Source organism: Anneissia japonica, unplaced genomic scaffold, assembly GCF_011630105.1.
Source record: "Anneissia japonica isolate Jap-2015-1 unplaced genomic scaffold, ASM1163010v1 scaffold7731_len1735946_cov199, whole genome shotgun sequence".
Lineage (NCBI taxonomy): Eukaryota > Metazoa > Echinodermata > Crinoidea > Comatulida > Comatulidae > Anneissia > Anneissia japonica.
In genome coordinates, this window is record NW_022758997.1 from 260,708 (window position 1) to 275,598 (window position 14,891).

General features: G+C 35.3%; 2 protein-coding genes across 6 annotated transcripts; one reads left to right on the plus strand and one right to left on the minus strand.

Annotated features, from left to right (window-relative positions):
- Positions 1–8: 8 nt before the first annotated feature.
- On the minus strand, positions 9–10,847 carry LOC117125533 (protein arginine N-methyltransferase 2-like). 5 transcript variants are annotated; one of them, XM_033272055.1, is made up of 12 exons: positions 10,697–10,822; positions 10,197–10,595; positions 9,249–9,422; positions 8,648–8,737; positions 8,200–8,271; positions 7,164–7,328; positions 6,167–6,342; positions 2,636–2,765; positions 2,398–2,534; positions 1,634–1,802; positions 820–895; positions 9–569 (listed from the first exon to the last, which is right to left on the minus strand). In XM_033272055.1, exons 2-11 carry the CDS (start codon positions 10,560–10,562, stop codon positions 863–865), a joined length of 1,512 nt encoding a protein of 503 aa, XP_033127946.1. In that variant the 5' UTR covers positions 10,563–10,595; positions 10,697–10,822; the 3' UTR covers positions 9–569; positions 820–862. The 5 variants fall into 5 exon arrangements, with proteins under 5 accessions (XP_033127946.1, XP_033127943.1, XP_033127944.1 ...); XM_033272052.1 differs by lacking the exon at positions 9–569 and having other exon boundaries at positions 639–895; positions 10,702–10,847; XM_033272053.1 differs by lacking the exon at positions 9–569 and having other exon boundaries at positions 639–895; positions 10,197–10,591.
- Positions 10,848–10,890: 43 nt separating this feature from the next.
- LOC117125535 (protein transport protein Sec61 subunit beta-like) lies at positions 10,891–14,459 on the plus strand. The gene is made up of 4 exons (XM_033272056.1): positions 10,891–11,029; positions 11,454–11,548; positions 12,449–12,550; positions 13,499–14,459. Exons 1-4 carry the CDS (start codon positions 11,027–11,029, stop codon positions 13,584–13,586), a joined length of 288 nt encoding a protein of 95 aa, XP_033127947.1. The 5' UTR covers positions 10,891–11,026; the 3' UTR covers positions 13,587–14,459.
- Positions 14,460–14,891: the final 432 nt, after the last annotated feature.

A 14,891-nucleotide genomic window follows, 5' to 3' on the forward strand; every position in this document is an offset into this window, starting at 1 on the left:
CCCCCCAATTCAAGACTTCTAGATACGCCACTGATTAACCATCATCATCATCTGTATCACCAACATTGCCCATATTACCATCACCATCATCATCTTAAAAAACATCACCATCATCATCATCATCACAATCACCATAGTACACACATTACAATCAGAAATGTTATGCCCTATGTCTTCATAACCCCAATATAAACAATGTAATATCCACTATATACATCCTCCTCCATTCCAATGGAAAGTTAATGGTTTATCTTTACTCACTATACAATATATGCTAAAAAGTATATCTATATATGTATCTATAGATAAAAATAGAATTATATATGGAGCCTCTTCTTACAAAAAAAGTAATGCTCTGTGTAGTAGTGTAAATATTGTAAATATTTGAAAAGGCGCATTTTGTGCAGCAGTTCCCAGTTGCAACATCACGGTCTTAATCTTCCTTATCATCGCCATCGCTATCACCATCATCTGTATCAACACTGCCTATATTAGCATCACCATCATCTTCAAAAACATCTCCATCTTCATCACCACTATCACAATTACCATAGTACACACATTACAATCTGAAATGTTATGCCATAGATCTTCATAACCACAATACTGTATAAACAAGGTAAATATCCACTAATATATATCCTCCTCCATTCTAATGGAAAGTTAATGATTTATCTTTACTCACTATACAATATATGCTAAAAAGTATATCTATATATGTATCTATAGATAAAAATAGAATTATATATTAAACCTCCTCTTACAAAAGAAAATAATGCTCTGTGTAGTAGCGTAAATAGAATTGTGAATATTTCTCACACTATTGTATAGTATAAGGCACCATGGAAGATCACATCTGTTTTCAACGCCACAGCAAAAACAGTTTTTCATATCCCTTTGGGAAGAAAAAGAAAATCATTTAGAGAATTAGATAAAATTAATAATAATAATCAAATTCCATTAACATCTTTTAAAGTACAAAAATAAAGTGTCTTCCTTAGGAGAGAAAAATAGTTGCCCAAGAGCCCAAGATACCATGAAATGGTTTTTCCAAAAATATTTTTTCCTAAGTAAGAAACAAGAATTCTTTCAAGCTATAATTAAATTTACCATCAATTTTAGCTCAGTGGCTAAGCCAAACCTTTTTTTTGCGCTTAGGCGAGACTTTATATATACTTTATTTAGTGAACTTATTTTTTTAAATTTTCATGAGAGGAGCTCGGCAAAAAAATAAAAATTAAATTTTGTTGTCTTATTTAGCAAATAGTTTTGTCAAAAGCATCCAGACGAAGGCAAAAATAAAAGTAAAATTATATTGGTAAATGTATAAAGGGTAGCAATGGGATTTATAAATGCTTTAAATTTATATAATTAAAGAATAGGCCTATAGTATATTTTATACTGATTTCAAGGCAGTGGTGGGTGTAATAAAATAAATAAAAAAACAATTTTGTCTTAAATTTCCAATTTTTCATGGCAGCGGGTGCACAAATTGACCAAAAATAAAATTTTATTTCTATTAAAAAACACCATTATTGGTGGGTGGTGGGTTCACTGAAAAAGGTGTAAGAAAAAATCTTGCCTTATCTATATAGTTTTCATTAAATTAAATACACAATACATTATTAATCACCTGTTGGAACCCTGAAACTTTGAAATGAATTGTGAAAGAGAAAGTAACTCTAAGGTGTCTCCTCCAGTCTGGATTCCTAGTAATTGTCACAGCGCCCTCAATTGTATCGCCTTCTTGAACTTTGCATGGGTCGTCCATCATGAACATATCTTGTTTCCAGTGAGTTGTTCTAAATAAAAATGAAATTGACATTTTTATAAAATCAGAATACTGTAAAATAACACATTTGACAGCTAGTTACTTGCCAAATTGTTCGGATTGCATATTCTTTAGTCAAACTATCAGTGTAATGTATCGAGTCAGTTTGACCAATGGACGTCGTCCAGGAAGAAGAACCACGCTGTTAGAGCAGAAAAGTCCCATGCAAATAGTCCAATTCCATTAAATTTTCCCAAACCATGAACATCGCTGAATTTTTCATGGAATATGAATCCATGATTAGACTGACCTTGCATGCAGTGGTGTAACGGCTATGCGCTCTCGTGCGGCAGTCTGCAGGGCCGCCGAACCCTAGAGGCTCCGAAGGGGCCCCTAACCACATGGTCCTTGATCTAGCACCCTGACCCAAAAGTGATTTGTTGATACCCAGAAAATATCTAGTGTCATTATTGCACAGATTCAGAAATAGCCGTCATGATTACTTGTGCCAGCCCTTCCAATGCCTGTTTCCTAACTTTTGGATCTGTCCCTGTCTATAAAGTTACATTTAGTTTTAAAACTTTTTCAAATTAAAGAAATATCAAATAATTTTGAATTTTTCTTACGGCTTATCTGGACCTGTGTCTAGTACAATATCTTGTGCTTCATTGTCTTGGGGACTGAAGCCAACAGAAAACCATGATCCAAATCCGTGAAATGTGCCCGATTTTTTGACAACAAATCTGAAATTGCACTTATTCTCCTGTAAAGCATAAATCACAGACATCAATAAAAAAAAATATTTGAAATATTTGATGGAAAAATATTTGTTAATATAAACAACAATAATTTGTTAATGCTTACCTCAAGGTCATGAACTTTGACCTTATTCATGTCAAATTCAAGTATAGTTTCTGCCTCTGCTAGAAGATCATCACTATGAATTAAGTGATTGAATATTGGTCGGCCAAAGAATTGATCCTTAGCAACTGGTCTGCAAATCAAAGTAAAAATTGCAAAAATAATGAACAAAAATACTAAAATAGACTGAAGTACTTAGACGCAAGGTTTGTTGGTTTGCTATTAATTGACCTGAGATCAAGTGGCACATGGAAAAACTGTGTGGTGTAGGTCTTCTATTGTTGCTTAGGAATGCTACGTAGCAGAGGTCACAATTCTCCCGTCAATCGTGGGAGTCTCCCAGAAATCTGGATAGCCTCCCGCAACAAGCAAGAATCTCGGAGAAAATAACCCATCTCCCGTCAATTAATTGAATCTGTATGTTTCTACTACTCTATTACCCCTTTATTACAATTTGTCTCAGAAGTCAGTGTTGATGGGTGTCACCAAGAACTACGAAAGCTCATTTAAACAAATCTTCTGGAAATGACTTTTTCCAACTTGGGACCCCGAAACAGTGTTTAGCTACCACAGTTTATACCACCATTTTACTAGGTTCTGACATGTATGTTACTAAGGTCATTACAGCAAAGATCATATTTTGGAAGTGAAGGAATCACAGTAATTGCAGCAGGAAGTAAAAACAGTGTGAATGTTGAAAGAAGCAGTGTTTCAAGAAAGGAAAACATTGAATAAGAGCAATATTTTAAGGAATTTTTGACGTAATTTCTACAATTTACTTTGCAGTTTTTACACCAATTGCACTTTGGTGAAGTTGTAAATTATATCTATTTATAGAACATCATGTATGTATATTCCTAAATGAAGATTCATTTTTTTAAAGGAGCATTTGGCATGACATTTCACTTTCACTTACAGACCTAAATATCATTTGCACCTGTGATAAAATATCATGGTACTCTAAACATCAATGAATTTACTCATATTTTTTAATGTGTTCCGGGCAGCTGTGTTCCAGTCAGTTTCTTTCAACTGTCTGGTCTATTGGCCGTGTGATGACAACTTTAACCAGTCCAACAGACAGGTGCTAACATAATCTAATAAATGCGTTAAAAATAGCTGAAGGCTAACCGCACTGCGAAAATTCAAGTTATCAGAAAATGCGCTCATAAAAATCACTTGATCTCTTGATATTTTCACTTGTTGGACTGGATTTAATGGGTAGTATAATTGGATGACATGTTATCTTCGCATTTTGATTTTTCATAGTTTATATACTGTATATTTTCAATCCAAAACCTGCGCCATCTTTCATATTTTTGATGACTTCATTGGCAGGGCACCAGAATGCTACTCTGAAGGCTGTTGGCAGGGTTCCTAGAACTGCCCATATTTTTTGCTTCAATGACTCAATTTAATGAGGTCAAAAATATAGAGTGGGCGTTAAATTCAGAAAAAATATAGTAGCCTAAAACACTTGTTGCGTGAAAAGGAACTGGCCACCCTACCACACAATGGCGTGGTTTAGTACGATTGGCTACTTGGCAGCTCATTTCTCTTGCACTCATCAATGAATAAGGGACTACTGTCACCTTTAAAATACTTGTATGTTGTATAAAAAGGCCACTTTTCAAGCTATTAATATATTTGATAACTTAACCATGAATATTACCCTTGTGGTTACAGTTTTAGAACAAAAATTCATGAGGCAAGTGATGGTTGGCACAGAGACCTACTATTAACAAAAATAATCCTGAACAACCACCTCAGGGGCGGATTGCTATAAAACGCTCTTAACTGGTAGGGTAGTCTTAACTCCTCGAATAAAGCTGGCTTTATCACTTAGACGGTCTTACTAAAGTCACTCTGCTAAGACCATTGCTATAAAACAGTCATCGCTTAGACCGCTTTGAGTATTGAAACCCAAACAAGCACTCCCTGGTAGCATAAAATTGAGGGCACTGTTACGCTTGCTCAAAACATGCACATTTTAAAAATGAACGTTAATAAACATAGACCAGTTTTACAGATGTTGAGAAACTTGCGGAATATTAGTCGTTTGATTCTAGGTCTAGTACCTGTAACGCCATGATGAAAATGATTTTAGACCATTTTAAGCCTCCTCCCGAGTAGGCTTTAAAAGTTAAGATGGCTAACTGGTTGACCGTGGTATAGCAACGATCTATAATCATAGACTAGTAGTGACGTCACGATTAAAGTCAGCTTAGTGTTAAGACCGTCTAAAGACCACTTATAGCAATCCGCTACTGGTTTCAAAAGTGTCACAATGTTTGAGCTGATTACATTGGCTGCTTACTACACAATTCGACTGGGTTTAATTTAATTGTAGAAACTTGTGCGACTTAAAGAAGACTTAAAACCCCTGTCATTACAGACAGTATAGCTTAAAAGATATCATCATTTCATATTTTGTACGTTGTTCATACGTTTCTTACATCGTTTTGTATCTTATCATATATTGTGTATTGTTGATACGTTATATATTTTGTATGAGATTGGATGCTTACTTATCCTGGTGCAGCACCCATTTTATGGAACACTTTACCCATGGACATAAAAACTTCACAAAACATCAACAATTTTAAAAAAATGTCTTAAAGCTTACCTGCTCTCGGAAGCATTACCAATTTAACTTAGTCGAGCGCCTTTGAACATTATTGCAATGGATACCGGTGCTATATAAATTTGATTGATTGATTGATTGCTTGTTTGAGATGGATATAAAGCTCTATACAGATTATAATTTTCTTTGACTGTTGTAAGCTCATACATAGTCATGATGTGATGTCATCATGACCATATATAGACATGTCGCATGTTTTTGTCAAATCAAATTTAATAGGCTGGACAGGGCTTAATAATAATCTTGATATATCAGTCAGAAATTGGGAGGTTTCGCATGCGAACGCATACAGTTAGTGTGACGCATACGTCATCATAAGTGACGTTATACGCCAGTTGCTATCCACTAACCACGTGGACGACACATGATATCGTGAAAAACGCGTAGGAAAATTTTGGATTTCTAGTATAATCATTATTACAGTAAGTTTAAAAATAAATGTATCTTTAATACGTATGTGCCATATTTGCGACTTTCGAAGACAGCAAGTTACGATAGGATGCATCTCATTTGGGGGTATTAAAAAAACGTCGGAGCTTGGTGGTGTCGGGATTTTCCTGTAGGCCTAGGCCTAGCTTACAATAGCCTGGCATTTTTGGGTTACGAAATAACTAACTCTTCTGGGCAACAAGGGAAGGAGTATTATTCAGCTACCACTTCCAATTTCCAAAAACTTACATACCAAAACTGTAGGCAATGCCAAAATTTGATTTTGAGAAGCATGATGAGAGAAGAAAACGGAATAGCCTAGGCCCTAGGCTAGGCGCTTAAATTTCGCTGTCATTGCAAAAAAAAGCACAGCATGGCTACAAACCGTCACGGATAGCTAAACGTATGCGTACACTATTCATTCATGCGCGAAACCTCTCTGATATCATCAGTTTACTTACATTAAAGGTGTGAAATCAAATCCATATACAAAACGCCAAAAATCTATTTTATTTTTGTATGCTACATTCGCCTTGCATGGCACAAGAAAAAGCTTTGCGTTAGACGGCCACATAACACCATGCGCAAGAAGCCACTTGTCGCGGGCCACTATCACAGACTCAATCATCAATTCAAACTGAAAAGCGAAGCAAATTGAAAGGAAAAAAACAATGCAGAACTAAGCAATGATTCACATTATAAAAAAATAAGTGCATATATATATTTTATTTTCATTCATCTTTATAATATACAGTATTTTCAGACCCATTATTTTGATACATGTGCTGAGGATTGTCAATAGCGCATGTAATCAGTGTTCAATTAATAAGTGGCAATTCCTTTTACAAGACAAACATACAGACAAGATGGAGTAAAATAAACATATTATAAATAATATTATATTAGGTTAATTTATAGCAGGGGAACCTATAACTAATGTATAAAATCAGCAAATTTACAAACATGCAGAGTGCTACAAAACAGAATTAAATAGCTGGTCTTAACTGAATCTATAGCATTTAATTATAATCTACAATGTAAAAGAATAATTCAGTCACATTTCACAGAAAATAACAAAATTAACAATTTACTTCATAACAGTTGTGGATATTATCAACAATAACGGCAACAACAACAACAGCAATGAACAATGAAGCATGCAAATTGGTTGGTTTTCTTGGTGTGAAAGATATCAGGGATAATAATATAAATATAGTTTTTCTTTGACAGACAATACCCTGTATCATATGTACATTCTATCTGTTTGTATACTTATCCACCTTATCTGTTTATCAATTTCCTTTAATATATAAACATGAAGTGCAGATTGCATATATATTAGCAACATATGATGTCAGGAAGAGTAGTTGAGTTCCATTCTACAAAATGGTTATATTACATTTTGCAATCCTAAAATTGAATATTTCTTAAAATATCTATACATTATACAGTACTCACAATCAAGAGTGTACCCATCCACTCGGACACAATAAGATCAACTTGTTCTGGTAGTTCAATTTCTTCTAATTTGCCATGAATAATGGTGATACGGTCCTGAAGATTGTTGTGTTGAACAAGTTGACTAGCATAGGAAGCCATATCACTTGCTTCTACACCATAAACCTTATAGTAGAGAGAAGCATGTTAATACAATAACATATGCGAGTAGAATGGCTGAGTGGTTAAGAGCTGCAACTTACAGCCACAGCGCTGGTTTGAACGGCACGCTCGCCTATGGTTCTGGAGGTAAAACAAGCCTTCTCGGATAAGGACTATAAACCATAGGCCCAGCATACACATTTGGATTATGCACTATAAAAACCCAGTACATCTTTCAAAGTAGGGGGTTACCCCGGTGTACTAGACCATGGAGGAAAGCCCATACATTCCCTGTTGTGGACATACGAGAGCAGATGGCACCGGCTTACTCTTAGTGGAGACGAAAGCTATTGTACGAACTAGTCCACACTTCAAGAGCTTTAAGACTATGGTGTAAAGTGCTATATAAATCGATTTATTATTATGTAATATGTGAATATTTAAATTATTCCTTATTAAAACAAGAAAGAAGCAGTGTCCGCAATATACTGTTTAATCATTAAAGGGTGGATACATGGAGAGTTTCTTTATATTTAAAATTTTTATATTTTTTTTTTTATATTTAAAATTGTTTTTAACTTCACTCAATTTTTATCTTTAAAATTTTATATTGAATAACTTTTGCATGTATATATTCTGTGTTGTGCTTTGTTTTGTGAATGTTATTGGTCTTGCTAAATTTTGTTAGATTTTCAGAATTCAGTTCAATACTGCAATGTCAATTTTTGTTGTTTTTAATAATAAACCAGAATGAAATGAAATGAAAAAAAAAGAGTTAAGTTTAAACAGGCATAAAAAACTTTCAATTTTTACACATTCTTTCAATCACCTACTTCACACCTAAATCTCCAATGCAATGAAAGTGGTTCAAATTAATAGCAGCATAACTACCAACCTTAGCAGCACCTCCTTGTTTAGCACAAAACATACTTAAAATTCCAGTTCCACAGCCAATGTCTAGGACCACCTATAATGACATCAATATATTTAACTTGAATTGAGTAAGCTGAGATATAATGAATGAGCATTTTGTATATTTTTACATGTCACGCTACACACTCATTTGAACATGTAACATTTAATTTGTTCTAGTGCATGGGGTATGCTTTAAAATATCACCCATATGTCCAAAATGTGATTATCAGGCCCTTATTTATACTAAATCAAGAAAAAAACAAGCAAAGTTAAATGAAAAAAAAAATCTTAATATCAGAGATAAATTTTTATCACATCACCATAGAGTTAACGCATGAATTTGACAATAGGATATATCTTTGTCAAGAAATTACTTCAAAAGCAAGTAATCTGATAAACTAATGGTGTGTATATTTCTTTAAACATACTTTGTCTTTTAACCAATTAGAGTTGTTCTCCACAGCTGCTTGATATGCACTGGTCCTAGCAAAATCATCCAACATCTCATGGTGTAGTTTCTGAAATTGAAAAACAAATGATAGAATGGTGAAATTTTGGGCTTTAATCAAAAGGTCATGAGTTCAAGTTACAGGTGTACAGGTAAATGCATTCTTTCAGTCGATTACTCTGAAGAAATCTTCATGAACTTTTAAGTTACATCAGTGATAGATCAACAGGTTAGAATTACACAGACCTCCATATTTTTAAAGGATGCGAGTTTAAGAAGCCTTAAGGGTACATGCGTACTTACAGTCCATTAGACAGACTCAGGAAATCTACATCAGTGATGATAGATCAAGAGGCTGGGATTGTATAACTTTCTCTTTTATATATTCATTTTTATATCACAAATATTACCCTCTCTTGTTGTGGAGAGCAGAACAGAGCTAGAATTTTGAAAACAGGGTGTGGGGATGTACAAGGGTAGGGCATATTTAAAACCTATGTTAATAAGAAAAGTTAAAATTTTGGTGGTTTAAGCAGGAGTGATGTTTCTCCCATGAAACTACTAATAGTCTGATTTCTTACCAAGTTTGCATAACTATCAAAATATTCATCATCCTGCCATTTTTCACTAACTGTGGAGCTAGAGAGCAAGTAACTGGCTGGAACGTAGCCTGACTGCCCATTCAATTCAGCCCACCACCAATCAGAGTTGGTCTTATTTAGTACTTTCACTTTGTCCCCTTTTGTAAGTTGGAGCTGGAAGAAAAAAATAGATCAAAACAAAGTTTAAGCCATGAAGATGCAAGTAGAGATACTTTCCACAAACATTTGTGCTTAAATTTATAATATAAGTGCATGCATAAACAGGAAAAACGATTTGAACACGCCTCATCCAGTGCACAAAAAAAAATCTTGCTATAAATTTTTTTTTCTTTTAACTTACTATGTCTAACACTTCCTTGGGCTGTTTATTTGTTAGTTATTACACGTTGAAAGACACTTCATTAATACCAAGGAAGATGAAGTCAAATCATAGCACTGCCATGTATACAAGTTTTTGTAGTATTTTGCGCAAGCATTGCCATTGCAATCATGAATACATTCTACAAATGTGATACTGTATGTGCAGCAATGCACGAGGTATTACATTATTATAAAGTAAACTTAAGTCAGGCACTCACTGAGCATGACGGTTGTAGGCTGACGCGATTCTATGGAGAACGCAACACCACAACGCGCACCTAATGGATAATTTTTAATGACGATCCATTCAAACTTTCACCGACAGTCAGTAAATGTAGTTGTATCATCAAACACTCACAAGGAGCGGAGATGGATTCATCGGCCAATGGTCATACAATCGTCGTACAACTGCGAGTGCCTGGCTTAAGTTGCACAGTTTGCATTGGACATTTTGCTTGGTAAAAACTGACCACATGACTGGGTAATATGCAGCGGTGCCGCAAATGCCCACTGTTGCAAGAGAAACTATTCTTCCAGAAGAAATTAGTTCATTACTGTTTTATATACCTGGTGCTCATTGTCGGTTCTGAAATCGGAGAATGCTGTGACCAACTCAATTATTTCATCACCCTTCGATTCTTCTTCCAACCCACAGCTGTGCTCTTTTTCCAGTGAATTATTTTCAGTTATATTATTAGCACCATGTTTTTCTCTGAATCTAAAGAAGGCACAATCATTATCAAGGTCTTCAATATTGCTACTACTGCTTATTACACTGCTGATGCTACTGCTACTTGCATCACTCGAACTGCTCTGAAATGCACTACTACTACAGAGGCCATTCTGGTCTTCTAAACAGGCATTAGAACTTCTTTCTCCATCTCCACTGCGCACGTCCAGGATATCCTCCTCCTGAGCATTTTCAGACATCATTTATTGACATTAATCGTCATAATATTGATCTAGCTAGGAAACGAAGAAAAACTTTATCAATTACATCATATATATAATCAATAATATTCCGATGTTCGCACACACGATTGCCTTATTTAGTAACAATAACTTACCCTACCTAGCCTAGGTACTGTACTTCGTTGATGGGTCTTGTGCCGAATTCCCTTGTGCCGAGCCTGATGAGCCACAGCCCGCTCCAGCTCTTCAAACCCTATGTGAAATGAAAACAGCTGAGCTAGCGACGCTAAGCTAAGTAGGCTTAACGAGCTGTAAGAATTATGGGAATTTTGGCGGCCCAACCTGATTCTCTCATCTTAACAATTATGGTCTCTCGCTGTTTACTGTATTTTATTACGTTTTGGTCGACCTCTTTTATGACACGTCAACGCTAGAAGTGACAACATTAGTGGCAAATCAGCAATTTTATCTTAATTATATACACAATGGTAAAGTATTTTATGATATTTGGAGCTATATTTTTAATAACTACAATCTAAAGTTATAGATTTGTTTTCTTTTCGGTATTTTGAAAGGTTAAATTAGGTGAATTTGACATATGATTGTTAAAGCTAAATGCCAGGCCACCAGCTGGCACAAGTTGCGAAAAACAACAGGAGAGAGGAACGCTTTCCTCCTTGAAAAGAGGATCGCTATGCTGGGCCTAACTGTATAGACTAGGCCGGCTTTACATATTTGAACATGAAGTTTATTTTTTAAATTGTATGCGAAATTTGCTTGTTAGTTTTTAAACTGTGTGTATAGATTAAGATTTAAATTACATTTTTATCAACAGTAACTTAAAAACATTTAAAACCCAGTAATTTTGTACTTTTTTTTTGTATTAAGATGTTTTTTAACTTTCACCACCAGGCTTTACCATCTTCTTCGTCAACTTCAGTTGGTGGATCTCGCTCACCATCAAGAGCAGTATCACCAAAGAGTGGATCACAAGTTAGAAATAGAGGGTACGGATAGCAGACTAAATCATATAGAAATTACTTTAAGTTATACAGTAGTATTCAACTTGTTTGATTGATGAATGGGATCCCTAAATTTTTATTACAGGGTATTTAAAAAAGAAAATGTGTCTAGAGGTATCTTACTGTACTTTATTTCATTAATGATAAAGACGGTTACTAAGAGTTGGCAACAGCTGGGGACACTCACCATTACAAAGATAACATACAGTACTATATCCCTAGCCTCTGCTTTAAAAATCCAGGTGTCGTGATGTACAGAATACAGTATCTCATAATTTTTTTTAGCTAAGACAAGGAGCAATACTTGATAATGATGGAAATCCAAGCTAAAAAAACATCCACAATTCAAACTTCTAACAAATTTAACCACTAAATACATGAATATATTGTCATCCTCATGGCCTGAAAACGGCTCTGCTGATGACCAATGTTTCATCATTGGTCGTCTTCATGGCCCCACTTACCCCCTCCATCTACTAACTTCATGTAGCTGTTTTACTTGAATAGAATATTCTTTGCACAGCATTTTTGCATGCATCCAAGTTTTTTTGTTACCACATCGAGAATTTGACTTTATAGGAGAAGTCTACCGTTTTTATATAATTTGAAAACTGATTTAGCATACTCAAAAACCTGTCGCTAAACCTGGATGGAGCGATGCACCTTGCATGTCATCACAAATTTAGAACGGCGGTGTAAGAAACATGCACAAGATTCGTAATTTTAAAAATGGGATCTTATGTACCTGATTGTGCTAAATCAGTCCTCAAATTATAAAAAGTTGGTAAACATCTCCTTTAAAGTTGAATATATCTCATATAGACTTAAATTAGGCATAGTCTTCTCCTGTTGACTAACTAATCAACATATTCAATTTATTTTCAGGGGTAAGAGTACAGGAGCAAGCAGAGCAAGGAATCCAAATGCAGGAGCCGGCAGCTCAGGGATGTGGAGGTTCTACAATGAAGATTCACCAGGATTGAAAGTGTGAGTAATCAGTTTGTATTTATTTATTTTATTTATTTATATTTTTCAAGAATATTTTGAGAGGGTTGCTCTGACAGAAATGCTGACTCTTTCAAAACAATTTAAGTACATATAAAAATCCTAACTACCGTACATTGAAATAAAATATGAGAACATTTTAAAATATTCCATATTTAAAATCATATACTGTATGAACAGTCTTTATTTAAAAAATATAAAACGTACAAAGAAAAATCATTCAATGTCAGACAAAGTGAATTGCAAAATTAGTTTAAAAAGCTCACATTACAAAAGAGTTACACAAAACAATCTTACAGTTACAATTGAAATTACAGAATTGAAATTTATAGCATAAATAAATTTTCCTCACGACTAAAAAAAAGCCTGGTTCTCACGAGAGCCCTAGTATCCGGTTCGGGAGCTAACCGTTAGCGCCTGCGTGAGAACGCCCGATCGGTTAGCGCTAGCCGTTAGCTGTATCCGGATACTGCTAACGGTTAGCAGGCGTTATCGGTTAGCAAGTTGAGCGTGTTTCTATCATCAACCAATCACATGTACGCGTTTACAATTTCCAGTTTCTTATTGGCCAGTGATTCGATCATCATATTTTTGGTATCCGGATTGGGATTTTCTCAGATGGATGCACGGCAGCTAACGGTTAGCAGGATCCGGATCCTGCTAACCGTTAGCAGCCGTGTGAGAACATAGCCAAAACCTCCAATCCTAATCTTCCTAAAGAGACTTGTTTACAAATCATCATTCCATTCTGTAATTTGCAAGTTACTTGCTGTTGAAGCGCAATAAATAAAATTAAATTACAAATATTATTTTGTAAGGGCTTTATCCTTTTTTCTTAAAAGTCATTAAGTATGTGTTTCTATATTGGACCGTACATTTATTAGAAATGGTGATTGTTTCTGATTATCATTGTTATTACTTTTATTCCAGTGGTCCAGTACCTGTACTTGTAATGAGCCTGATTTTCATCGCATCCGTTTTCATGCTTCACATATGGGGCAAATACACACGTGCATAAGCTGCTAACAACCATAAAGATGTGCTTTAATCAATTAAAAAGTGGATGATAGGAACTAAAGATGCAAGGATGTTGGTGAAAGTTTTTACCAAGTGGATGGAGGACCTTCACAATAACTATATTTCTAAACAATTTATTTACTGGACACCACCAAATATGAGATTTTCTTGGATTGCATTGGCTATGAGCTAATTAACTTTGATGCCTTACAAGAAAGACTGTTTTGTCATGCGTTAATTAGCAGGCTCGTAGCCAAGAATTTTGTATGTTTTTCGGGTTGCCCCTCTGATAACCACTCCCTTGTATGAAATAACTAAAGGCCAACTCAGACAGCGTCAGCCGACGCAGCATGACCCGATTTATCGTCGGTGACAGTCTTCAGCCGTCGTGAGAAATATTAAACGTTTAATATTCTACGACGTGACTGCCCCCGATACAAACCATCACGTCTGCGTTAACTCACACAGACCCGACGCCACAACGTCGGGCTGCGGCGTACGACACTGTCTGAGTTGGCCTTAACAAGATTGCTTAACCATTCCATGGACCTTTCTCATAGTTAACCCCTCCTTAACAAGCCCTAGTTACAGGCTTGCTTAATATAAGAAAACATGACTTGTTTTTTATAAAAGAAATGAGTTGGTCTTTCAAAAATCTTTTTATCTTGAAATCAAGTGTCTAATTAATTTTCATACAGGTGGAATTGTTATTTTTTGCTCATTCTAAGGCCCATCTCTGAAAGTTCTGTATACCAGGTTAATATTCAGATGGGCCAAAGTATTCGCAATGTACAGTAATATAAATTTCAAGTAGCTGCTGACTATTAAATGTAAAATTATTATCTGGTAATAAATGGAGAATTTTGAATTAAAATTTGTTGTGATGTTCTGCAGTTTTCTTTATCAAGATCCTGATTAACACAAACTAAGTACAAGTTGATGAGTCTGTTCAGTTGTGGCACCAACAATGGACAATGAATTCTTTCAGGAGGAGCCACTATGATTACTGTAAAAGTGACTGTTCAAATTACCTCGACAAACAGCGGGGCTGAGGCGACTTCAGACCGCTCTGCCACTGTCTTCAATACATGTACTCCGTACTAGGTTCTTAGTAAGAAAATACACAAGGAAATTATTATAACAAAAAAATCCCTAAGGAAAGAAGACGGCAAACACAGGTGAATGTAGATAACGTTGCCGGTCGGAGTTGCCCAGAACTTTGATGTGGAGCCCTGTGGCTAATAAACATGCATTGTGCGAAGCAACCAGGCTTGGAAAAGTATTGTACTGTACAGTATATAGAATT